A 26,355-nucleotide genomic window follows, 5' to 3' on the forward strand; every position below is an offset into this window, starting at 1 on the left:
TACATTTCCAGGTCCGTCAAGTGACCTGAGATACCCTTTTCTGGTGGCACCAGCCAAGATGCCCGTTTATGGTGGCACCAGCCAATATGCGGGAATTCTATTGGCGCTTTTCGATTTCAGGCATTAGGGGCCAAAGCTGATGACTATCATACATTTTTCTTTTTTTATAACCAAATGTATTGATTTTAGTGAAAAGCGAGCTCAAAGAAAAACAAGACCAGCAGCAAGTAGGAGCAGTGGTGCACATCAGAGACATGATGACATGACCGCATTTAATACATTTTTTTTGTATTTTTTGATAGATTGTTAAATCTATTGCATCACAGCTATTGTGCGCAAGTGAATGGTTGGACATAAACCTACAATGCAAAGCGTACAGGACCTAAATCCAGTTTTGCTAGGCAATGATGTGTTGAGGCTAACTTCCCTCAGTGATGGGCCGTTACCACAACCATAGCACTACTTTCATAAGCTGAGTATCTGTGGCTGATCATCCTGTGAAAGATTAAGCAGGCACATGAAACCCCCTCTAAGAGGAAAGACTATTGAGCCACAGACAATCATTTTGGCAGAGGATCACGCAATACCCCAGGCTCAGCACCATAGAGTTATTTCTAATTTGATTTCTCTGTTGATTTAGAATTTGGAAGCGAATGCTGGAAGAACAATTGATGAACGGAATGCTGAGTGGGCCTTTATCCATTGTTCTTTTGCTCACTATCCCATTTCAGTTTCGACCGAGCCATATGCAAATCAGTCTTGACCCTGCTCGCTGTGCTACTGGATTCAAGCTAGCCTGCCTGATGAGGGGTGATACCCCGAAACAGGTCAGAGTATACTTGTTTCCAGTCCAGGGAGGACCTGGCCTGGCAGTTCGAGCTGGGCTGTTCCCATGAGAGCAGGGTCGAGGCTGATTTGCATATGGCTGGGTCCAAACTGGGGTGGCATATGGAGCCCAAAAACGACGGATTAAACCCAGATCTCTTGACTGAGGATGAGTGGTCGAAAAGTTTCAGCACTCCGTCCATCATCTTGTGTTTGTTTAGAATTTGAAATGACTGAAAACTAAACCCACTCCATCAAGCATGCTGGATAGTGAGCACGTAGCAGTGTCAATCATCAAGCCGGCCTTATCCTTGACCCACTAGCCCCCCACCCCTCTATGTTCCATGGTTGTAAAGTGCCAACATAAATCAAAATGTTCTTCAGAGGTAAGGTGGTCCACCTATGGATTTAAAAAAGCTGTCTGCAAGAGTCATATGGTTGGTGGAAAGGATTGTCTGCAGTTTAAAAAAAATATAAATAGTAAAAACCAAAGGCAACATTTTTGATTCCAAATAACGTGTTTCACACTTTGTGCATGCGGTCTGCAACGCTATAAAAGACAGCCAGTTTAATTTGCACTAATATAGTTCAATGTTTAGGATGACTACAGTAATTAAGATACCCTTGTCATCAGTTTTAATGAAGTACTTATTCATGTCTGGCTTCTTTTTTTCAGGCATACTCCAATTGTAATCCGTCTAGGTTTTCAGACTGTCATTTAATCTATTTAGGGCTAAATATTGAAGGTTATGGGCCTACCTGGTCATACTTGCGGGCACTAGGGGCAACAAACACCCACTGTGTCATCATTACATTAACTACTTTCATACCAGTGTAAGGCTAGCCATATCAAAAATCACGGTCACCGAATCCTCAAAGCAAGGGGATCAGCAGTTCATAGGAATTGAGAAGCCCCTGGCTTTCTTTCCAAACAATCCCTTGTGTATAAGAATCTGTCTTTCCCACTTTGCGTGCTGTCCCAGAGTAAACCCAGTCGGTGTTCAGTGTTGCTTGCAATGCGCTTTAATGTGATTATAAAGAGTGCTGCGTAATTGAACTTGTTCATTAACATAAAAAAAGTAGAATATTACATAGAAAAGATGTGAGCCAAATTGGTTGAAAAAAATAACAGTATGGTGAGTGAAAAACTGTTTTTTTGTTTTTGTTTTGGCAAAGGTACTAGCAGGTGTCGCCTGCCAGCCAGCGATGCTCCCTGTTTCCGACTCGCCTATTGTCAACTTAAAGTTGCTTGGTGCCCGCCCATTGCTAAGCGCCTGCCCATTGCTTAGCGTTGGCTGTCTTTATTATCACTCCTATTTGATTGTTTTTTATTTGTTCGCTTAAGTGTGCTTTCCTTGCTCTTCTTGTAACTGTCCTTACCTTGGAGAATGACCTCTTTTACTTCTTGGCTTCCACTACTTACTTTTCATGTACTACCCTTTTTTTTTTTTTTTTGCTTAATCACTCCACCAGAGTGCATGTGTTCTAGCTGTCTGCTTTGTGTATTTGTCTTCCCCTTTCATCTCTCTCGCCTCTTTGATTTTCTCCACCCCTGTTGCTCTTGTCCTTATGTTATCCCCACCTGCATTCATTTCTTGCTTGAGTGCTAGTTTTCTTCTCCCACCAGTCCTATCCCTGTTGTTTCCCTGCTATCCCATCCACCCGATCTCCGTTATTTCACCCCCAAGCTGAGGATTTTATTTTAATAACTGTGTTTTGTTTCAGAGGACCGGGCACCAAAGTTCTTCCTGTCAATGTGCCCCAAAAGTGCTTTTGTGCTCCTGTTTTTTTTCCCCTTCTTTTGTAACATTTTCTTTATTAACCAATCAATCACGGATCAGTGAATTAGAAAAATAATATGCAGCTGCTTAATCGCAGCTTTTCCTTTCTTAGCTTTTCGACATGCTGCTCAGCCTCTTGCCGAAGCTGTACTGCATAGCTAAAAAGCAGTAGTAAAGGCAATCGGTCCCAAAGGCCATACCTATTGGCATTTCCAGTGCTTGTTTTTCTCTCAGGATTAATATCTGGTGTAGAGTCGAGTTGTGGCTATGGGATAAAGCCTGTTTCACCAGGACCTCCCTAACACCTGCTCAGCTGTTGAGGCGTGTTCAGACAAACTAAAGCTGTCTGGTGGATAGCTTCAGCCTAAGCCTGTCAGTCTAAACATTGTTGATGTGTTGTCTCCTTGTCAGAGGTATTTTTTTTACTTGTGCTGTGCCACGATTGAAAGTTCAACGTTGCAGTGTGACGGAACCGTCTCCCTTTGAAATACTGCTCCCGATCATTAATGTTAATCCCTCCAGTACCAACCAGGGTAGGAAGGTGCTCTCCATACATCAGAAACACCAAGCGGCTTTTGAACCCCAATGATACTAATCCCACACATTGTGAAAAACTTCAAGGAAGAAACACTTGGCGGGAGATGTCCACAAGTCGGCAGGTGCTAGTTACTAAGCATCTTGGCGGATGGCTGGAGAACGTTTCATCTGGAGGTCACTGGTTCAAATCCAGGCCAGGTTATTAGTGGATGAAAATGACTTCCAGCTGGTGGATCCGCCTGTGGCCCACGTGGAAGCCCTTGGATGACCGCAGCTGTGTCTCCATTGTTAGGCCTTGCTTGCACAATTCACTCGACTTTCTGGGCTACTTTGCTACCATTCTCCCAAGCCAAGCGCATAAGTGAAAGGACGGTAGATCCAATCTAGCCAGTTGCCCAACATCAGTGCCTCTGTGTCCCTGGTGGGATGATGTCTGCTGCGTTGAAGATGTAACTGTTGTCAGTCTTGGGCCCAACGCAATGCTGGGGCATTGCCTAGCACAGTATTGACAACCGAGAAGTTACTGACAACATGCCTTGTTTGTGCAAGCCTAAGCATGATGTGGTGTTTATGCCCCTGCGCAAACACGAGCAAGTAGAATTGTGGACTTTAGTCCTGCCCTCCTGTTCACAAATTATTACACGGAATAGACCACCGGTGGTTTATTATGTGCAGAAATATGTGATTCACTCTTTGCACATTGTTTGCACCTCATTTCATTTAGCGCTAGGATTCCAGGCAAAGCCCAGTTGTGCTACCTTGTATGTCCTTAATTGAGCTGTCTATGCATTAAATCCTAGTGGTATTTCTTTTTTTTCCCTGCCACCATTAGTCCATTTTGGATCGATTATTGGAGGATTTGAGACACGTAATGCTGGTCAGCTAAGTGGCCACCCTCATCTGTTGTCACCATAGTCTTGGCGCAAAATTCATTTTGCGCACAAAAGTCGATAGGCGCTCTCTTTTGCTCCACTCTGTCGCGTATTATCTTTTTGCATTGCGTGGGCTTTTGCGCTAATGTTTAGTAAATATAGATCTTTGTTTCCACAAGCCATAAACGTAACTATGAAAATAAAATATATATACACATTTTTACAACTAGATCCTCATGCAGGTGTGGTTGTACTTGTCATTTAAGATTGCATTTTCAAACTCCATGAACGAGCTTGATGGGGTTCGGTGCATTACAAAAATAAAAGTAGAAATGTATGCTCTACGCATCCTGCGCGGTTAAAAATGTGACGTGAATCCCACCTGCCTCCTGTATTTCTAACAGCACAGGTTTTTCCCGAAATATCATTTGCTCAGGTTTGTTGTCTAGATGGAAAGTTACAACTTCCATTTAATGCCTGGGCTTTCCAAGAAATCATGGCTTGCGGTGCAGTCGCCCACCACACATTTTGCTCGTTAAATATACTTGCTGACTACATTGGCTGGGTGTTTATTTTTACTGGTAAACTTTCAGGATGTTGGTTGGGTAGTTTTCCCCTACCGTTAAAATAGACCCCTTCTTGTCGTGCTCCTGTAAAATAGACATTTAAATACATCAACTTCACGTTTATGGGGTTATGAGTTAACTGTAGATGTTCTGGCACAGGCCTGTCTGCTCTTAAGTCGGCAGGTTTTCAGTGCGGGATTTTTCGGCACTGTCATTTCTATAGCGCTTTCCTGAAACTTTTTGAGACCTCAAAGAGCTTTCCAGTTGGTCTAGTAAATAACTGCTCACTTTGTAGTGCACTGTTGGAGAAGAGCGTTGGGTGAAAGATCAATGACTGGTGTGAATCCTACCTTTATATCTACCTGATCATGTTTTGTGTGTGTGTTGTGAATGCAGTGCTATAAACCTTAAAAGAACCCATGTGGGATTAGAAGCAGTAACTCAAAGTCCAGTAAAATAGAACTGTTCTTATTGGCTGTGGCACACAAGGCTGTTGGAGTATGACATTAAATACAGCAGGCATGGTTAGTGTTATGTCATGTATTGCTAAGGGTGTTCAGGGGACAATAAGAGTCTTTATTGGCTGACTCCATAACTAGGGATGTTTGATTATTTGTAAAGCGATGTCGCTCCGGAGGGAGATTCCTGGCGCTAAGCGAAAGAGGCAAAGGTGACTGAGTAGGTACGAGAAATGATCCTGTTTTACACAAGTGGAGAGCAGAATGCATCCGTGATCCCGAATATCCAGGTTTTCAGTGATTTTCTGAATAGAGTCTCTGATTCTGTCGCCCTTGGATGTGCGGGCCCGAGGTTCCATGCTTTTGTTCCTAAGACTGGAAGGGACTTCCCTCCTTTGGTTTTGTATCTGAAGGTGGGAGGCTTAAGAAGGTTCGCTGTGGAAGATCTGAGAGTTATCATCACATGAGTTTGCCGGGGCTGGCACCCCTTCACTCCTCGCCCTTTGCTCCCTCTGGCACTTCTCTTCTGATGGACAGTGTTTGAAATTAACTATGTTCAGGGCCACTAGAATGGGGAAGAGGTGTGGCGCCGCGGCCAGGGCGACTGACGTTGGAATCTGGGGACCACGGTTCGATCCCCGGCTCCGGCGGCAGGTTAGCCCAGCACCATGTGACTCTGGGCATGGTTGATGTGAGTAAGAAACCATATTTTTTGTTAGAATCCGTAGATTATGCATCAGATTATGTAGCAAATGGATAATTATCCAGAAACACATTCGCAGCAGATCCACATAATTCCAGTGACCCCCCTGGCTTTAGGCTCAGATTCCAGAGCAGGCCAATCCCAGCAGTTAAGGACTGTACTGAGAAGAGTTTGACTGTCTCGTCCATTCCCAACCAGCCAATCAATTTGTTAAACAGTTTAGTAACTTGCAGTCTTTCGTCACATCCGGAAACCTGCACCCTCCTACAGATATATTGTTTTGAGAGGTCTTGGGTGCTGGCTTGCCATTGTTCATGTACCAATCAGTCAAAGATTACCTAAAAGTTTTACAAAGCTGAGGGATAGGCTTGCACTTCGAGGTATGCCAAAGCAAGATGGGCACTTGGCAGAAAACACAAAAAACACAGCAGCCCATAATTTCATATTGAGGCTTGGCACCATTTACTCCTCAAATTGGGTCTGTGATGGGGTTTACAGGATAGAGTGCGTAATGCTGCAGCACCCCAACAGTTTTTATGGCTGGCGGCCTTTCACTTGAGCACTGTATCTCTACATACAGTGTCCATTTTTGCTCCTGTTGAATCCCGATTTGAGGTAGAGTAGTGCACCTTATAAGGAAACTGAGACATGGACCATTGCAGTTGCGGCCTGCATATCTGGTGGGTTGGGGGCGGGGGGGGGGGCTGGCACGTGGGGGTTGCGAGGTTCGTGATTGCGGGAGAGAGCACAATTAAAATTAAAATCACATACCTTGCCGCCACCGGGTTTCACGTCTCCTCTCCTACTCCGACAACAGGAAGCAGGCAGGCTCCCTCCCCATAGCCAATCACAGCGCTACAATGCAGCGTTGTAATTTGTCTGAGCGCTGTGACATGGCGCTCGGCCAGGGGGTGGATATGTTCTCCGTGCAGGCTGTAATGCAGCCTGCAGGTTGAAGTGGGTAAGTGCGCATGACTGATTTGTGCTGCCTGAGCGGGCCGACCAAACAGTCACTGCACACTGGGAAAAACACTCCTCCCCTGCTCCTGAAAGTTATCATTTTATGTTTTTGCTTCTAGCACTGCTTGAAAGCAGTGGGGCGACGCTCATCCGCCATAGCGAAGGAGCCACCACTACAACCCCTGTCTCTTCTAAAGTATGTCACCCATAATGACCTCTGCCCAGAGGACGCATTTTACCGCTCAGCATTGCCTGTATTACGTTTGCACAAACAAAGCAACATCACTTTTTTTTATTTTTTATTTAAGGGGCCAGTATATCACATGACACCTGCCCAGGTGGAGCATGCATTTCCTACTTAGGAAAAGAACACATTTGGAGGCCCAGCGAATGCTCACAAGGCACTTTACTAGCAAAGTCCCACATTTCTGATGGCGGGCTACTCTCTGCAGTCCTATAAACTTTTTCTTGATTTTGTTATCATTTTTTAAAGAAAATTTCCTCCCTCCTGATCCTCTTTGTTAGGTCTGGATAGTTTGGGCACGGATGTCTGCTTAATTAATGAATAGGCATTTTCAAAGCTCCTAATTATGTATAGAAAGAAATGGATGTTTGTGAAAACAAGCCTGCCTCTGTTATTTATGAGGGATGCTGATTCTTTTTTTGTTCCTACTTTGGGTACCTCCTATAAAATAACTGGGCTGTTAGGGGTGGTGAAAGTCCTAATGTTATGTCCTGTGTCTGAGCCCTCCTTACTAGCAGTCAGCAGGAGGAACGTGGCAGAGGTAGGTTTTTGCAGCAGCGAAGTCCTGTAATATTTTTGTCTAGAAAAATACATGACGTCCTGACATGGGAATGACTGTTCCACTTCTTTGTCAGCCCTTTATGGCTAGCTTCTTCGTTTCTGTTTCTATTTCTATTCAGTGTGTTTTAGTGGCTGAGAATGTCCTGTTCCATACGGCTCTGAATGCTGATGTACTGAACAGTGTAATCTCTCTTTGTACCCTGCTGCTGAAGAACATCTTAAAGTCCAAGGCATTTAACGTAGGACATTATAGGAACAAGAGCAATAGCATTACTTGGAATCGTTTCTCGTGTTTACTGTCGTCATTAATGTTGAATTACTTTGAAAACGCTCCCAGAGGAGTTTACCTGAAGTAAGTGAACACTTTGATGTGGGACCATGTATCTTCCAATAACACATCCTTCTTTTTAGATGTCGGCACCGTGCACATCTTTTCTTTTCTGACCCATTTCCTTAAAAGTGAAAGATTGATCGTATGTGTTTTCCCGTTGTGCACACTAAAATCTGTGCCAATCGGATTTTCCTTAGTTAAAGTGAATTTTTACCTTTCTGCGATAACCTGTACATCGTCATCTGAATTCTAGGCTAGCTCTGCCCCATTGTTATTACCCATAATGAGACTAACTAGGACAGACCACGCTCAATATATTTTTTTAAATAGCAACTTTGTTTGGTATTTAAAAGAACATTGTTACCCTGATATCAGTTTTACAAAAACCAGCCATAATTGTTGCAAGCCGTGAAGAAGACTTCCTAATATCCGATTACTGTTTTTAGGTTTAGTTTTAGCTAGTGCAAGTCTCAACAGACATATTGCATAATGTATTCAAAGAATGTGCTATGGATCCACCGCTTTCCACTATTGGCTTTTGTCAACCAGCTTCTTACAGCTATTGGCTTGAGAGTTTGTCACTCATGTCTTGGGTCAGCCCAATGAGGTATTGGCTGTTGGAGTGTATAGTTCCATTACAGTTCTGGCTTTTAACTACAAGTGGGCCTACTTTACAACTGTAGCCTTCGTAGTCCCTCTTCTGCCTCGCTTTGCACGTTTATCCCAGATTGACTGGCTTTGCAATGCTTGCTAGTTGTTTAATTTGAATAGTAATGTATCACTCCGCTTGAGTCCTGCTGACTTTGCAACCTCTCCATGCCCCTCGGGGCTGACTCCGGTTTCACCCCGTGCTCTGAATTCATTTTCTCTCCAGACTTCCCGTCTGACCTTTGTGTCTAGATTTCCGAGATCTCTCGACCACCACCTCTCGAGTGGCTCCACATAAGTTTGCATATTTTTTTATTGTTTGTTATCTGAGAAGGACATCTACGTTTTTTTTTGTTTTTCTGTCTGATGCCTGGCAGCCTGAGGGTCTGAAAACCACAACTTGAAAATATGCCGTATAACGTTAGATGCTGATGGAAATGGGGATGCGAGCATGGACCTTGAACGATTGTGTTAGGAGGCGCAGCACTTCTTAGAAAGTTTTAAATTAAACTTGTGTGGAAATTCATTGGTTCCGCTCCGTGGCGTATTGTTTTTGAACTCTTACAGTGACTGTGATAACTTTAAGTATAGGTTTGAGTCTGTGAGTCTGGGCTGCTGATGTTGGACCTCCCTGCAGCAACTTACAGACTTCTCACAATCTTATTACATTCAAATGTGGTTTTGACAAATAGCGTGGACATTTATACGATATGAAAAACCGGCAACAACAAAGAAAGATTTTTAGGTTAAACTTTTTTTTGTGCCCGCTTACTCTTGAGATTTAGTGACCGGTCATGCCTTTGTTCTAAAAGGGGGAGACCTGGATAGCTTTTTTTTGTCTTCTTGTAAACAGTAGTTGCCTCTATTTTTATAGCGTTTTCGTGCACGAGAACACTCCCCCTCCGCCCCCCATATATTTTTGGTGCTCCCTCACTCACAGGCGCACCAGCACTCTTATACTGATAATGCATAGTGTTTTGCTCTTCCATGTAGTCAAGTTTAAGTCATGAGAAAGGGGACCCTAGGCGACGAAAAGAAAAGAGCGGAGGAAGTAGACTTTTGTTTGGACTGATATTGCCACCATGATATCATTTAACTAATCTGAATAATAGTGTGTTGACAGCGGCAGGTCTCAGATGTTTGACTGTCAGCGAGGAAGGAAGGAACACGAGAGAGATAGGAATACTGCAGGGGGTGTGAATGCTGGCAGTATGAGGAATCTGGGCATGCCATTCTTTGTCGACTGGTCATGAGGTGCTAGGGCAGGCCATAAAGTACTAATGGGAGGCAGGAGACTGCCACCTCTCTACTTTGTGTTAAAGCAGCCCTCCCGTGTACCTCTCTGATAGAAGCATTTAGCTATTTACTCATAGTTAAATCCATCTATCAGAGAGGTCCCTTATAGAGTTCACGAATACCGCCCAAGTGGGCCATGGTTAAAACCAACTCCGGATTGAGTGTACAACTCATCCACTACTGCTGCACAGAAAAAAAACAAGCCATGCAGTGATACAAAGTGAAATTGTGTCTAAAAATATAAAGGCAGAAAACTTTGTTTTAGGTCTGACTAAGACCTTTTGATTGTAATAAAATGATGCCTATAATTTACTTATAGTGGCTTTTGGCCAGCTCTCACTATCCATGGGTCTGGCAATGTGTCATTTACATTTGTTGTTCCACCCACAACAGCATACAGCATGAGGCACAGGGTCCGCCCACCACAGCCTTTGGCTTACCTCTCTGTAACTAACAACATTCTTCTCTTGCACAATGGGCACTTGCATTTATTAGGAAAACCATTTGTGCAGTTTTACAAAACCTATACACAAACATTGACAGCCACCAGTTAGCAGCAAATACCAGACCTGTTGACTTCAAGTGTTTGTTGTCACTTTCCCCCTTGAATTTCCCTCTCTCGACAGACACACTTCTTCCCACCCCTCACCCTCCCTTCCACAGCTCCACTCTTCTGGCCACACTCCTCCTGCCAATCAAAAGCCTCTACGATCTTTAGGCACGTATGTGGCATTGGAGAATAACTTTCTGATCTTGCGAAAATAAAATAATTTGTGGAACACAGTGATTGATAAGGCCTTTCAGCAGCCTTCTTAATCCATTTATTTATTATTTTATCATTCATACTTTCCTCCCACCCACTACAGCATACAGCGTGGGCTGATGGCTGTGCCCAGTATCAGTTGTTGGCTAATTTTTCTGTCATTTCATAAGGAGCACCTCCACACATAAAGCAGGTTTCTTAAGAGCCAAGTCATGGACTATAATGGCATTGTGTGCTTTTTGTGACCTAAAAATATGTTTTTTACCTTAGGCATTTTATTTTTTAGAAAAGGCAGCCCCAACAGCTTCCCCAGTGATACAGTTTTGCAAACATATGGCAAAACAAAATATAAAAGCCCAACTAAATATTAATTTTTTTCTACATTTGTTAAACGAAATGACCCAAAGTCCCAATGCAATGTTTTTTTGTTTGTTCACAATGACTTTTTTTTAATGTTAACATGTGAGAAAGTATTATCTGTCATTGCCTGACTGATGGGGTAGTCATTTATTTTGTTTAGGCGCGGCTTGGCATTAAATATTTGGAAGACTACTGACTTTGAGACATTTCTTGGGGCATCAAATTACTGATGATGCACAGGCATCTCTCTCTTTTTGAGACATGCAGTCTAATTTATTTTTGTACAGGCTGACAGAGAATATGTGAAGCAGTCTTAACCTGAAGTTGCATTCAAAGATGTTTAACTGATAATTATCCACTATTAAATAGAAACTGCTTCTGTGGTGACCCCCTGAAGGAGCACCACAACAATGAAATTGCAGGCCATGGCGTCCATCAAGATGTTTTGTTGATATCAACTTGCTCTCCGGGTTGCTTTGTATGCCTTCAAGTCATTCTCAAATGTCATGTGTATGTGCGTACATTTGTGTGATTTTAAAACGGATCAGGCGATTCCAGCTGGCAAATTCATGCTAGACCTGTGTGTGGTTATAAGCATAAAATTATCCAAGATCTGATGCTACTTGAGAGCTTTTACTTCCATCTGCGAGTTCAAACTTCTGAAATAATTTGGTGCCAGAGGACCTGAACAGAACTTGCAGGAACATTTGTTTGAGAGAATGAGATTGAAGTTTACTTGATGGGAATGCTTAAGAAGAAAAGAAAGCTATTCAGTTTCTCTGCATGTTAAGAGATCAGGGTTAGTCCAAAAAGTATAATGAAGAGCTTTCTAGAGAATGGGTTGTTGCAAAGTGAAAGCTTTTCTGCAAAGAGCATACGATTACAGTTCTGCTATTCTGGAACGGGTAGCACAAAATAGCAGGCCATCTTGGAGAGAGTTGATTTCGATGTCCTGCTACTATTTTCCTGTGTTTGAGTCTCGACTGGTCCAGCAACTGAATGGTAGTTCCACGTTGTAATCCTAAGGGTGGTGTAAGCTAACCCGGCCTCATCACAGTACCCTACTCTTAGAGACTGGTCCTTCTTTTTCCGTTTCTCTGGTCTGTGCAAAGCATCTTTATGTTGTGAAATACAAGGGTTCACCTTCATTTTGTGTGGAGGTTTCTCATACAAAAGTGTGCCTTTGTCACATGGCTTAAGACCTTTTCCTCCCCTGGAGTGGAGAGGGTTTTATTGTTAATTGTAATCATTTGATTCGGAGAGTTAAGACCACCAGCCGTGAAACTGGAAGTGCTATAGATTGCCCACTGCAGCATAACAGCGACGTATAACGGTGTCCTGATTTGAGGTATTTTTATAGCAGCGCGTTTAGAGTTTGGGCTTTATCCTAATGTTGGACTCTGCTAGAGCTTGAGTGGTGGGATGGATGCCTGTGATTGGCCCAGTGCTATTGTAAGAGTGATATTTGCATAGTGATGCTGAGTAACTTTCCTTTGTAGTATGCAGACTACAAACTTAAATGCTGGTGTGTTTTGCTAATTGGAGCAAGACGTGCATGTCATTAATGGGTGGATGGGTATGTCTGTCCTCCAGCTGCTTCGTCCGCTCACCAGTGAGTGGGTGGTCGGATGGGTACACATGGTTGTGGAAGTGTTAATATGATGCAACCGGTGAAGCATGGTTACTCTGTGTGGGAGGAGTAGGCTGGAAAGTGGAATATTTACCACACTGAGCACAGGATGTGTTCTTTGTGGGTAAAACAAGTATTAGACCAAATGAAAGTGTCAGCTGAAGCAGACCTCATTATTGCATTAAAAAACACTTATCCATTTACAGAGAAGGCAGTAGCTTGTCTTCTGAAAGACCTGTTTATTTTCTAAGAAAAACAAATATACCTCAAACGCTAGCTTTCAGTAAGCTGTGTTGATTTTTGTTTTGGAAAAAATGTTTCTTGCGTACAAGTTAATGCCTAGACTCATAGGCTATGAAGAGGCTAGCTTATTTATTGATTTCTATGAATTGCACGTGCTCCCTAGATTAATGTTGTTTATCTTTCTGTAGGTGAAGCAGCCCTTAGAAGTGACCCCAGAATGCAGTTGCACCCGGTATCCTCTCCCCTGTCGAACCATCGGACAGGACCTCCTCCCATCAGCCCGAGCAAGAGGAAATACAGCATGGACCAAGGGGACGATGAACCAGACTGTGAAAATGACCATGTCTCGAAGATGAGTCGAATGTTTCCCCCACACCTGTAAGTTTTATTTTGTCACTAAATTCATTGTCTGGTAAAAGCGAAAACAATTCTGACCTACATCTGATCTTGGTACGTCCCAGTAGAAATTTCACTTTAAGTACTCTGCAAACTTGAATTTCGTTTCTGAATGACCCTTAAGAGATGGTCAAGACACACACCGGGCAGGCTGTCTCCCACCTCTATGTTTGTATTCCTTCTCGATACGGTCCTCGTATGACATTTTACTACATGGTCTTCAAACTCAATATGCACTCGTATTTCTGAAAATTGATTGTGATTCAATGCGTTAAGGCGCCATATAATTTACTTTGTTGCTGCTGTTGTGTTTTACACATTCGGAATCTTCATGAACAGGCGCGTTCTTCCTGATTGGATTGCAAGATTTGTGTCCCAACATCCTCCTGAAACGTACGTTTTACTCACCTCCACTGAAATGGATTGCAATTGCCTCAGATCTTCCAGAAATGGTGTTACCAGGAATTTTTGTGCAGTGATAATGAGAATGAAAGATGTATTGTTGAATGAATAATTTAAGTAAATTGGTTAATAACTCTTCTGCATCATGGACTTAGTCCACAAAAGCAACACACAGCTAATTTTCTTCAGAAAAGGAAATCTCACCAAAGCGGTGTTCTGGAAATGCTCACAATGACCCCATGGTTTCCAGAGGTAAATCACATGCAAATGGCGGACAGTGCAGAATGGAGCAAAATAAAACTCCCAATCCTATGCAAATGGACCAGTGCATAACATTGTAAACATATGAGATCACCAGCTGATGTTAATAGAAACCCAGTCACGCTCTGAGACGCCAATTGTGCTTCCACTCGTATAAAACGCACCCCCTTAAAGAAAAGCTGAATTTAATTTGGAAATTCGAAAACTGCATTTGCATAAAAAACATATTGCTCCAAATTTGCAAATGGTGATATTCTGACGAACGTATAAAAACAGGTCTCATAATCTAGCTGCATTAGCATCTGGTAATGGTTAAACAGCAGAGCAGTAGGCGCGTAGTTTGTGAGATACACACAATAAGTGTTAGTGGGTTACAGTAAAAGGGATGCATGATCCACAACGTTTTTTGGCTGGAAATGTTTTCTACTTGTACCCTCCTCTTTTCCTTTTCAATCTGAGGCAAGATCTTCCATTTGAAGCATACATGTCTCCCTCACATCCCATAAAAGGGCAGGTGATTGGCTAAAACTGCGCTCTGAAGCTTGCGCCATGTCACGCCGTTGGTCAGTCCTGAAAACAGGATGACTTTCTTGCAGAATGGGTCTAGAGTACTGAAAAGATAAAGATCATCCCAGACTAGTCTCTTATTCGGCACTGGGGTTCTGTTTTAAGATGCCCTGTCTCTGCTGCTATTTTTTAAACTTAAAAACGTTTGTTTTATGCTTATTTTGTTAGTTTTGTGCAGGGCTCGAGTCGGGGTACCACGCGGGTGGACGGCGTCCCCCCACTTATTTTACCAGGGGGGCAGCGTCCCCCCCTCCCAAACAGCTGGACTTCACTCTTTGGCCTCTCTGGGACGAGGAGCTCGGCACCTTTAATGACGTCACTTCCTGTCGTGACGTCATTTCCGGTGACTGCGTCCCTCCACTTTTTTTTTTTTACAACTTGTGCCCTGGTGTTGTCATTGTGTGCTGGCAGACTTTGACATTTTAAGTGCCAAATTCCTGGGAGATTTGTGTTATTTAACCAATGGTCATGTGACCTGACTTCTTATTTTGAAGGCAGTGTGTGCTGCGGTGTTTATGTAGAATTTTCCCTCAAGGGGGCAGATCAAGGTTTCCCATTCGGATCCTGAGAAACGGACTTGTCCCAGGGTGCTGTGAATGTGTAGACCAATTTTGTGTCTGTCACCGCATTGGCATACCTAGTCTACGCATCCCATTCATTGCATGTCAGGTTTAAATATATCCGCATCCTAATTACTTTTACTCACCCCTTCCATGTCAAAACCAAAATACGAGCTCGTAAAAAATGTCCAAGTGCATGGAAGCCACCGACAACTGGACAGGCTGCAGTTGTTGTCGGGCATGATTTATGTGGTCACACTCGAACCCAGGGAGTCCTCGGCGAAAGCCGGGCATGATATTTTCCACCCTGCAGTTAAAAAATAGAAAAGGCGTGGGGGCAGAAACGGCAATGATGTCATCCCCCTGGGCTTTTTATACCCGGCGCATACCGCCATGATGGACGTGAAAGCGAGGCTCCGCGTGCCTGTCGTTCCAGCTTCCAGGATGTGCGCGCGGCGTTGCCCGGGCTCTGAGCTCGCGCGCCGCTCTGCTGCCTCAGCTCCTGCAGCTCTGCGCATACCTCGCATTCCACCCGGCTTTGGTCTGTTTTGCACGGTCAGACGATAGCAGCCGTGTTATTTATCCTCAAATAAATCACTCGGGTGTTAGTCAGAGACTGGGCCCCCAGTCTGCCGGCCTGGCATTTATGACAAATTGGGAGTCGAAGCCTAAGCAGAACAAACAAAAGCTCGGAATCAGCAGAATGCCGCTTTATATAGCTCCCAGCAATCTGTTCGACTTCTTGGTGAGAGTGTAGCAGGTACCACGGGGTCGGAAACCTGTTACTCGTGCTCATTAAGATGAAAGCAGAATCCGTTGGCTCTTACTGGTTTATTTTTTATTTTTTGTGAAACAGCGGGATAGCTGGGAAAGCAAACTGCCCTTTCTAAATTCAGGCTTTGGCGCGGGGACAAACGCTGCTGGCTTCGATGTCAGTTATTCCATTTCATAAACGGTGCCAGATTTAAAAACGATGGCTGTCGAGCTGCCAAATTTGTGCATAGCCTCCATTAGCTGCAGCCCCAAGTTACTGTGGAAAATACGAACTCATTACGTTGCTCTGTGCATCTCAGTGCACCAGGTTGTAACAGCAGCGAAACCTCTGACGTCTTTTCATCTGCTTTTGTGCAGATACGGGTTTTAGTTTTCAATGTTGTGCATTACCTTCTACAGGTGGGCTGTTTTTTTGGCAAGTGAATTCTGGTTCAGTCATTAACCTTTTCTGCCCGACCTGTTTAAACTCTGCATGATTCTGTTTATTGGCTGTGGAGTGGAGACACATTCTTTGATAATTTGCCAACATGTGGTGCATGAAATGGCCTGAGCTATAACATAAAATTAGGGCAGTGTATAGACAAGATCTCCTCAAAACGCATTTACTGGCTTTTAGGTGCTGACAGTGACTTAGAAGCATACTTTGTAATTCCCTTACTATATATATATATATATATATATATATATATATACATATATATATATATAAAATTAGGAATAGGCATCTACTATCTTGCAGAGGTAAATTTAAAGAAAAAAAGCCTAATTGGCCACCACGTCGTATGCACAGGTATATGTCATTAGATTGGGGCTACTGCAACATCATTACGCAAATGTATGCATATATGATGAATATGCATGTACGTGTATGCATCATCAGCCCTTGATCTTGTAAACCGACCATATATTTTCTGGGGAGGAAAGGGTGTATGGACTAGTCATCCCTTTGTGCCCACCAGTCTTTCGCTTTCACTGGCCTCGTTGTGTTTCATTGTCTTACATACTTGAAATCCTAAGATGCTCGAAGGATGTAGACTGTATTGCATGCTATGCCATTCTATATTGTGAACATAAATTCAAAGAAGCAAAGAGATGTGAGCTTGTGCCTTGTAAATAGCAATGTTACAGAATTTGCCTGCACTTTATTACCCAGGCATGTGAGAGAGTGGATGAGTCTGATCTGAACACCATCCATGCCCTTATGAGTCACGACAGTAGCCTCAGGGATTGACACCAGCGCACTGATAACTACACTTCATGAACACTTAATGAGCTTTATCACATATTACAATTAATTATTCTACCAGGGACTTGTGGAATCCTTACGCAAATGTCCAGTTCCTCACAATCCTGCACATGAGTCTCACTGTCTTATAAAACATGAGTGACGTCTTCTAATACAATGTTCGTGAAAATCAGACCTTGTACAGGTCTGGATTGTTGCCAGACGTCCCTTAAGTGGCAGATTTCAAAGCCATTGCCTAGTACAAAAATCTATAGTCCTCCCCTGCTCCTCTGCCCAGGTTTCTATTCCAAGGCAAGGTCACCTTCAAAACCACCATCTGTCAATAAACCATCCGCGGTAGATCCCTAGAATACGTTATTTACAAAATGCAACACTACATGCTTTTCTGCTCTCTGCTCAAACCTAAGCAGACCTCTAGGTCCCATGAATGTCTCCATCTCCAAAGGGCATAAGCATCGTGCAGTCCATGGACCCTGGCCACGGAATGCAAGAATTTTCCTTTTTATCCAATATTCGAGCCAAAGGCTCCTTGGCATAGTTTTAGTTTTTCACCCAACTGTACAGATGCATGCTGAAGTTACCACTAAAGTGTTTTTTTCCCCCTAATTCGTGAAGCTGACTTTGCCCATCGGTGATAGCTCATTGACTACACTTGCTGCACTGGTGAAGTGCAGAAATGTCCTCGCTCTACTCAAACGCTGTCAAATTGTTGAAGACTGTCAACAACTGCACGGTTGCAGATAACTGAAATATCAGATGCATTGAGGCTTCCCACTGCCATGCGTGTTGTCTGTCTGAGGTGTTTGGAAGTTGTTATCCTGCTGTGCCTCAAAAAAAGAACCGGGAAGCAGGGGAATTTTCTTGATTGAAGAGACGGACCACAGAAGAAACCACTCTTTGCACATATGCCCGAATTATAAATTTGTCTGTAAAGTTCAATGGTCGGTGTTTCACCTGATAAATTAAGGCAGAGCAAACCTGCAGAAATTTAACAGATGGAAAAAAGCCCTATAGATTCCTGGACTTGAAGATTTGTATTGCAGAATTTCGTGCTAGCAAGCACCAAAATCGACCTGGGCATTTTCGGGTCTGCATTCTTCATTTTAGGTTTTTTTTTTTTTTATCGCATCCAATGTAAACCCTTCTCACTCCAAATACCTGACTAATATCCACCACTCAAATTACTTTCATATTTCACCTTACTAGTTCACAACTAATCCTTTATGGGTTTCTGGAGTAGCGTGCTACTCTCCAAAAAAAGCGCTTCAACGACCCATCAGGGGTAAGAAGCGCTATATAAATACAAACCTTTTTTCCTCTTCTATCCTTCCGAATCCAAATAACTGACGAACATATCCACTGCTTAAAATGTACTTGCATGTTTCACTATACTAATTCAACACTAATCCTCTATGGGTCCCGGAGTAGCGTGCTACTTGCCGAAAAAGCTCTTCGATGCCTCGTCAGGGGTAGTAAGCGCTATACAAATGCAATTACAATACAATAAATCGAGGCCTAGAATTTTTACTATGTGTTATTTGAGAATATCGGACCTGATCAGTACTGAACATCACAGTAAAACGAGTAAAGATATATCAGTGATTTAGCAAGTAGGTTAAATAAAAACGTCATTGTTTGGCGCTGCAACGTAAACGTCCACTTTAAAACGCAGACTCTGGACAGAATAGTTCAAGGTGTCCTCCAGAGCATGCGATGACGCACCTGTCATCTCTGCGCTCACTTGAGATAGAAACACGTAGCAGTTCCCCAAAGTGCAAGCATGCCTCCACTCTCATCACTGCAAACCGAGATTTGCAAAGAGGCCGAAAATAGCCTTGATCAGATTATCAATTTGGGAGAACAGCCGGCTTATTTAACGCAGCCAGCCGGGGAGAAACTCTGACAGTAACCTTTTGAACAGATGATTTAATGTCAAATAGAAGGCGTGTTTGCAGAATCCGTTTATACTGTGTAAGTACAGCAGACGTAAATCACTTTTCTAAGCCTCGAAAGTAAGACGGGTGTATCTTCTGTGGTTCGTCGAGCCTCGCAGATAACGGAGGTAGGCGGCGTCCCCCCCACAAGCCCGCTCCTGAGACTGGTGCCGCTCACCACCCTATCTGCTTTTCAGAGGAAGGAGAACTGAACATTGGCGGCGTGAACGTTCAAAGATTAAATACTTTTTTTTCGGAAGGGAAACCGTGCCAAGCTGTATTTTCTTTATAATACTGCAAGGCAAATGGGCTGTCGATGCCAGTAATGCTTCCGGATGGCAGACCACTTACCGGAGAAGCAATTAACCACCACCTCAGCAGACTGCTTTGAAGTCTGAAAATTGAGGGAAAGTTTTTTTCCAAAAAAGAAAGGAGTCAGTAAAAAGAAACGGGCTCTCCCACCAGTATCGCGAAATAGTTCTTGATAAAAGTGCACATTTAAGACCTGGAAGGTTATCAAATTGACCGCCCCCCGACTCAAACTACGGGCATGGAGAAGACATACATAGGGTAGATTATCTATTTACTCGTTAAATGGGGTTTATGTATATAGGAATACCCTGAAAATCTGGCACCGGTCGTGTTCTGACCCTGTTTTAGACAGCACAGACTTAGGCTAGACCATAAAACGCACACATATTTTTAAAAGCGCCCAAAAAGTGTGTCTATGATGTGGCTGAGGTCATCATTGATGCCAGTAGGGTCATGGCCGAGGGGGAGGTTGCATGGGGGAGGGGGGTTGTAAGGAAAGCTTAGGGGCCATATGGAAGCGGCACATACATCTAGGGGCTGAATTGCACAACGTGAAACCAGAAAACCTGGGATCAAATCCAGCTTCCACACTTGACCAATTGGTGTAATGTTAGCAAAATGTTTTATTTCACTTTGCCTCTTTTTTCATCATTATCACACATAAAAAATACATTGAAATACTGGACTTCAGGGTATGCGCTGTACAAGATCTTCTCTTGTGTTTGATTTTATGAAAGATAATGTTGTCCATGTATAATGCCAACCTAGGCCACCCAGAGTTTGCACTTGACAACTGAATTGCCTCTATATAGGCATTGTTGTCAGGGTGTTGAAGCAGGAATGTTTCAAAATTCATCTTTGAAAACTAACACTTAACAAAAATTCTTCTCAATGCACTGATATTCGGTGTACTAAGCTGAACCGCTTTTGCATGTTATTGGAATAGATTTGTATAATGTTGAAGGGACTTTATAATATTTTTAACACCTTCGTTGCAAGATCACTTTACTTCAGTTAATCTGTAAATAAATGCTTGCCCTTTTATTTTAAACCTTTCTGAATATTTGTGCTCAGCAAAGTAAACAGCAGGCCAGTGCTGCTTTTGACCATGGGTCCGCATGTAAAGGTCAGGAGGACCGCAAGCGGCTTCAGGGCCGTACTTTGCGTATCACTGAGCTAGACCCATTCACAAAACTTGCCTCATCTTCACAACGGCCCCCCAGACCGCCGGGGATGCTTGGTCGCACCTTAGAGATACCCATTAGGGACCATCTCTCAGGGTGAGCCAGGACGGGTTCCCCAGCGGTCGAAGCGCGGAGATACTCCTCCGGGAGTTGATTCTAGCGCTATATAAACCCACAATTAAATTAAATTAAAATTAAATTAAAACTGATTCAGGCCTCATACAGTGCTCCACTTAAGCCCTTTCTAGATATTACCAAAAACGGAAAAAGCAATCATTCATACATATGTGCAAGGAGGCATATGTGGATGCAGTCAACACTCTGGATAGTAGATGAAATACATGAATTGATGACTTGGTGCATAGTAAAAAATAAAAATAATTTAGCTCCGGGCGTTGACAGCGCAGCTTTAAAACATACATACTTCCTGGCAATATAAGCAGAGTGGGCTTTAAGTCTACCCCTTTCTGTCATTGGATTTCTTCAGCCAGCCTCTTTCAGGCGTTGGCTTGAAAGATTGTCCATCATGTCTTGGCTCAGGCCAGTGGAGTATGTGTCTTTCACTTAATGTAAGTAGCTGTTTGAGTGTATCCTCCCGCCTCCACTGAAATGCTTGCATTGCGCTGGATGAGGGACTACTTTACAACTTTAGTAATTTCCTGTCCTTTTTTGCGACATTCTTCTGTGTGCATTGCTCTAATGTGCTAACACAGCCTGCCAGACCCATTGAGTTGCCAATGCTTGTTGTTTCGCACACAAGACCGTGCAAACATTCAGGTTGGAAAATACTTACTTACTTACGACTCGTTGCTTTTCGGTGTTTACCTTATGGAGAAGTGTGGCTCAATGGTTAGAGCGGCAGACCCTGATGCAGAGGTCTAGGCCGGGACCAGGGTTCAATTCCCCGCCTCGGCGGGTCTTGGGCTCAAAATTCCACGGACCTGATAATTCTCGCCACGGTGCCTATTCCAATCATGGAGTCCCACTCTGCAACTCTGGGCAATAGCTTGCTTAATCTCCACAACGGCCCCCACAACGCTAAGGATGCCTGGCCTCCACCTTGGGGGTGACCAGGAGTGGACACCTCACAGGGAAAGCCAGGATGGGTTCCACAGCGGTATTCGTACAAGCGCCTTGAGACCCTTGCGGGTGAGTAGTGCGCTATACAAGTATCAATTTACAATTTTTTACCTTCGTCATTCACATTTGCTTGCTTTTATTCAATTAATTTCCATGTCCATCTTGATGTTGCGCTCTCGCTTATTAGCTTCTCTTTCCGCCCTTTGTGTTGCTGTCCCGCTCACCCAGGCAGTCTTTTATTTTCCATGAGCAGACCGGGCGTCGAATCGCTGCAAGGCCCTCACTCCACCAAGGGAAAAAAAAACTTTGATGCTATTTCTGTTTTAATCTTATTTTTTTTTTAATTTACCTTCTCAGACCTCTCATGCTCTTGTTCAAAATGACACTGCGGCTGCCTTACAGCATCAATAAATGTCACGGACAAAACCAATGACCTATTGGCTTTGGCAATGCTTGGTCTTATGTCATGCAAATCTTCCATTTCTAAGCACTGGAAAGAATAGGTGTTAGTGTTACCCTATTTAAAGGTACTCTGTTTAATGACTCATGAGGGTGGCAGGGCTGTCCCCCTTGTCAGGGTTCAAATTCATCACCTCGGATCTATGCATAGGTAGGCGTTGAGCTTTTCCTCACTTAGCCATCCTGCTAACTTATAGTAATTGTTTAAAGAGGAATTGCCTGCAAGCAACTTCTGAACAAGGCCAATATTACAACACGAACAATAAACTGAATAAAATATACATGGTAGGGAACAGTGGAAAAGAAGTATGCCCTTCTACAATTTCTGCACTCTCTTAACGTTGCCCTTCTTCAATCGGAAGTATCTCACAATAACTACACAGGCTATAGCTTTGTGAGGGATGGAGGCATTCTCTGAGAAATGCACAGCTTGTGTAATTAAAATCTTTGTATGATCCAATTAGGCTTTGCTTCAGATTGGAAATGACATAATTCCATCAGTTTTAAACCTCCATGCTGAAATTTGACCTTTCTGGGTCTAATTTGGGTCCTTGGCTGGCAGCCCAGGGTAAGAAGAGAATGCTGGTCATGAAAGATCGTTCTAAAATAGGTGACAAGTGGTTTAATCTGTTTAAGGATGTGTAATTTACATATAACATGTTTGGCAACGGCATAGAGTTTCATGAATGTTAAATGGACAATGTTGACACCCCAAGTTCTCTACTAAAGACCATTCGCATTGAAAGGCACGGGAAGCAAGCAATAGCATAGGGCAATTTTTGACCTTAATAGTAGACTTTAGGTAGTAACTCTGTTTCGACAGAATGCATTGGTGTGGAGTATCCATTATTCACTCTTGCGACATAATCGAGCAGTCGCCATTCCAAATGCTACTCTTCCATTTCTACCTTTATCTAGAACAGCATTTTCATTTGTTTTTTTTCTTTTACATAAGTACTACTGGGTCTCCTTACAACAGAGCAGGGCCTGGAAAAATAATTAATTTTTTTCCTAAGCTCTTGTTCAATCTCCCTATGGCCTAAATACATATATCAAAGAGCTTAGCACCATGGACCCTTTAAGTGTGATAAAAGCGAGTCCTGTTTGAGCCATTTGTTAATAAGTCAGGCACATGTTCTTGCGACACTTGCAAAGGTGTTGTACTCCACGATGACACTGAAAAGAAACAAAAAGCCTCTAGAATGGTCAAGGCTAAAAGGTTGATGCACATATCCACCTCTCCCAGTTCCAAAGACTAGTTTCAGGTGTTAGAGACCTCGGAGGACTGTCTGCCCCTATCCTACAGGGTTGCTAGATCCCGCTCCCAAGAAAGGGGATAGGCACCACAAAAATAAAACATCTAGCAAAGTCAGTAGGCCTGGTGCTGGCAAGCTAATCTGATGGTTTATTTTTTTAATGCTTCTTATTACAACCGCATACAATAAAAAAGAAAAAAATAGAAAACCTGTCACTGCCAACATGTGGTGGCCATGTGCTTTCAATCATTTTTTTATTTAGAAATTACCCCTGCATATTATTGTAATAGGACTGAATACTGCTTCCTAGCAGGCAGATAAACATATCATGACAATAGAGCCCTGGTTTAGTTTCACAACCGGTCTCAGAAGTTCAAGATCGACAATGTGCTATCTTCACTGGTGCCTGCAGACCTAGGTGTCCCACAAGGATCCTCCCTCTCCCCCACACTGTTCAACCTCGTCATGGAACCGCTTGCCACCCTGCTCCAAGCTTCCAATGTCCAATTCCATATGTACGCCGACGACACACAACTTTACCTAAAGCTTCAATCCCCGGAAGATATCAAACATCTGAATTCCACACTTATTAACACTCAATCATGGCTGGCAGATAATCACCTCAAACTAAATGCTCTGAAAACTGAGTTCCTACTCATCTCACCCCCGGCGAAAATTTCCATCACCCAAACCTGGCTCAATAACTTAACAGCACTCAACGTCCAACCTACCATCGTGGATTCGGCGAAATCCCTAGGCATTACACTTGACGCCAAGCTCAACATGCAGCAGCACATTAGCAAAGCCATAAAAGGAGCTAACTTCCAAATCAACACACTGAGGAAAATTAAACCTTTCCTCCCTGCCGAAGACTTCCAAACTGCTGTACAAGCTTTAGTCATCCCTCGAATAGACTACGGAATTGTGGCCCTCAGCGGACTCCCGCTATCCACAACAGCACCCTTAAGAGCCTCCCTGAACGCTGCCGCGAGACTCATTACTGGCTCAAGAAAACACTCACATATATCCCCAGACTTAAAGACTCTAAAATGGCTGCCTTTTTAAGCCAGAATACAGCTAAAAATTGCTATTATGACACACGCGGCCGTGCACCACAAGGCACCCAATTACCTCGCTCACAAGCTGTCCTTATCAGGTGGTTCGAGATCCAATAGAAGTACAAAAAATCTACTCCTGAAACCTCGTAGATTCCGGAAAGAGAAAACATACAAGCGCTCCTTCTCAGGAATGGCACCCAGGATCTGGAATGCGCTCCCTCCTGAAACGAGGCTTATCTCCTCCACTGCACTCTTCAAGAAAGAGGTGAAAAACATCCTTCTGGCCAAGATCCCCTGAACCGTATAGGTGCTGGACCAAAGACTCTGCATTGCTCTATATCACTGCTCTCCTTGTCCTCTGTCACTATACTTCGACTTGATGGGCGACACTATTACGCTACTCTCTTAATACCGACCAATATATCTTACACCTTGGTTTACTGATTCACTCTCCCGCTGCCCCCACTCATTGTTCTCTACACTCTAAGAGATTGGTATAAGCCATCCACACACCCAAGGTGTACCTGAACACCTCTGTTGCGGGATCAATGACTAGTGTCGTCTTATATTACTTGTTTACCTGCTTGTATATTGATATGTTTTTATGTATGTTATTTTTATCCTACCATGTCAGTGACTACTATACTGCTTCCATTATCTCTGTTCATCCCTACCGCCCCTACCCTGTCTTTGTGAAGCGCTCTGATATCCGCAAGGATCTTGTTCGCGCTATATAAAACTTTGAATAAATAAATAAATGAGTAAATTCTGATCAATCTATCCATAACTCGAACGCCCTGTATGATTTTCCTATTTCTTCTAGCACATAATTGTGCCAGATGTGGTTTTGCAAATTAAAGGTCCTTCTAAGTACATTTATCTCCTAGCCTGTTCAGGAGAAACCCGTTTCAGACATCTTCACACTAGTGACACAACTTTCGGCCAGACAGGACTTCATTGCTTGCTTCGATTGCAACACATCCTGGGATTTGGAAGAATGCGAAAAGCGACAGATCTCTTACAGTTGCATGAGGTTAGCTTTAGAAAGCTGTTGCAAGAGTGCTGGTGTACTTCCAGTTTTACAACCAGGTCCCAGCTGTGCTCTTCTCTAAGCTTACTTGGTTAGTACCAACACCGTTGTACCTGGTTGCTAACCTCATGGGCCGCTAATACTATTTATGGCACAAACTCGAATCTGAAGATGAGAAGGTGGGCCTAAATCATCCATGCAACTATTGAACTGTACAGAGGTCTTGTTAATTACAGTTTCTGTTTGAGTGTTTCATGAGTTGTAGGTTGTTCCTGTGCCCTCCAGAGGGCAGAGCATTCCCCTAGAGCAAATTAGAAATTGGCAAATCCGCTGATATTTCACTCTCGGTGTAGAAGATGCATATACTATAGAGTGAATTAGCACACCTATGCCAAAAGCTTCAGTACTTTATTCATAATCTTAAAAATCTTAAGGGCAAGCATTCCCAAAATACGCAGTGTTCACCAGGATGGGACTGATGTTTGTTCTGTATGCTGTTCCAGAATTAATAATAAATCTAAGGGTCGGTAAGCCTAAAGACTAGTTAAGCAGATAACAAATCAAAATTTCTATCCCTCTTACATCGCATGTAAATAAATGGTTTAACCCGCTTCCATTATTGACCTATCAATAAGTCAATTGTACTTCATTTTTTTGTTTCCCTCATCTCCATAACATTTATTTGTTATTAGTCCTCTTGGTATAGCTGTTGTAAATTGCAAGTTTGCCTAAGGCTGCCTGTTTTACTGTAGGGGTTATCCGTATTTTGAGTGGCAAAGGCATAGTGCCAAACCTCAGAGGACAGGAATCCACTTTCTACAGTATGCCTGGGATGGATACTGGATACTAGAGGTGTGAGAACGCACCTTCTAGCTAAGAAGTGCTATCCAGCCTTGGCTCACTAGACCATGGAAAGGAGCCTTACCGTGGCCAATAGTCCTGATATGAACTCTCTATTTTAGTAACTAGGCCAAGCAGGAATCCCTCTCAGGGCAGCGTAAACCTCCTTTGAACTCTTAAAAACAGAAAAAGGATATCACCGTTCCACTACGGATGCT

The 26,355-nt window shown here is 43.2% G+C and overlaps 1 protein-coding gene across 2 annotated transcripts in view; it reads left to right on the top strand.

Moving 5' to 3' along the window:
* Positions 1 to 26,355, top strand: part of VGLL4 (vestigial like family member 4) — a 343,498-nt gene that overhangs the window by 265,726 nt on the left and 51,417 nt on the right. For both annotated transcript variants that reach the window (XM_078661408.1, XM_078661407.1), the window contains one exon: positions 12,967 to 13,156. In XM_078661408.1, the coding sequence (XP_078517534.1) occupies positions 12,967 to 13,156 (190 nt within the window). The remainder of the gene's footprint in view (positions 1 to 12,966; positions 13,157 to 26,355) is intronic.

This window comes from Lissotriton helveticus, chromosome 9 (genome assembly GCF_964261635.1).
Source record: "Lissotriton helveticus chromosome 9, aLisHel1.1, whole genome shotgun sequence".
In the NCBI taxonomy this organism is placed as follows: Eukaryota; Metazoa; Chordata; class Amphibia; order Caudata; family Salamandridae; genus Lissotriton; species Lissotriton helveticus.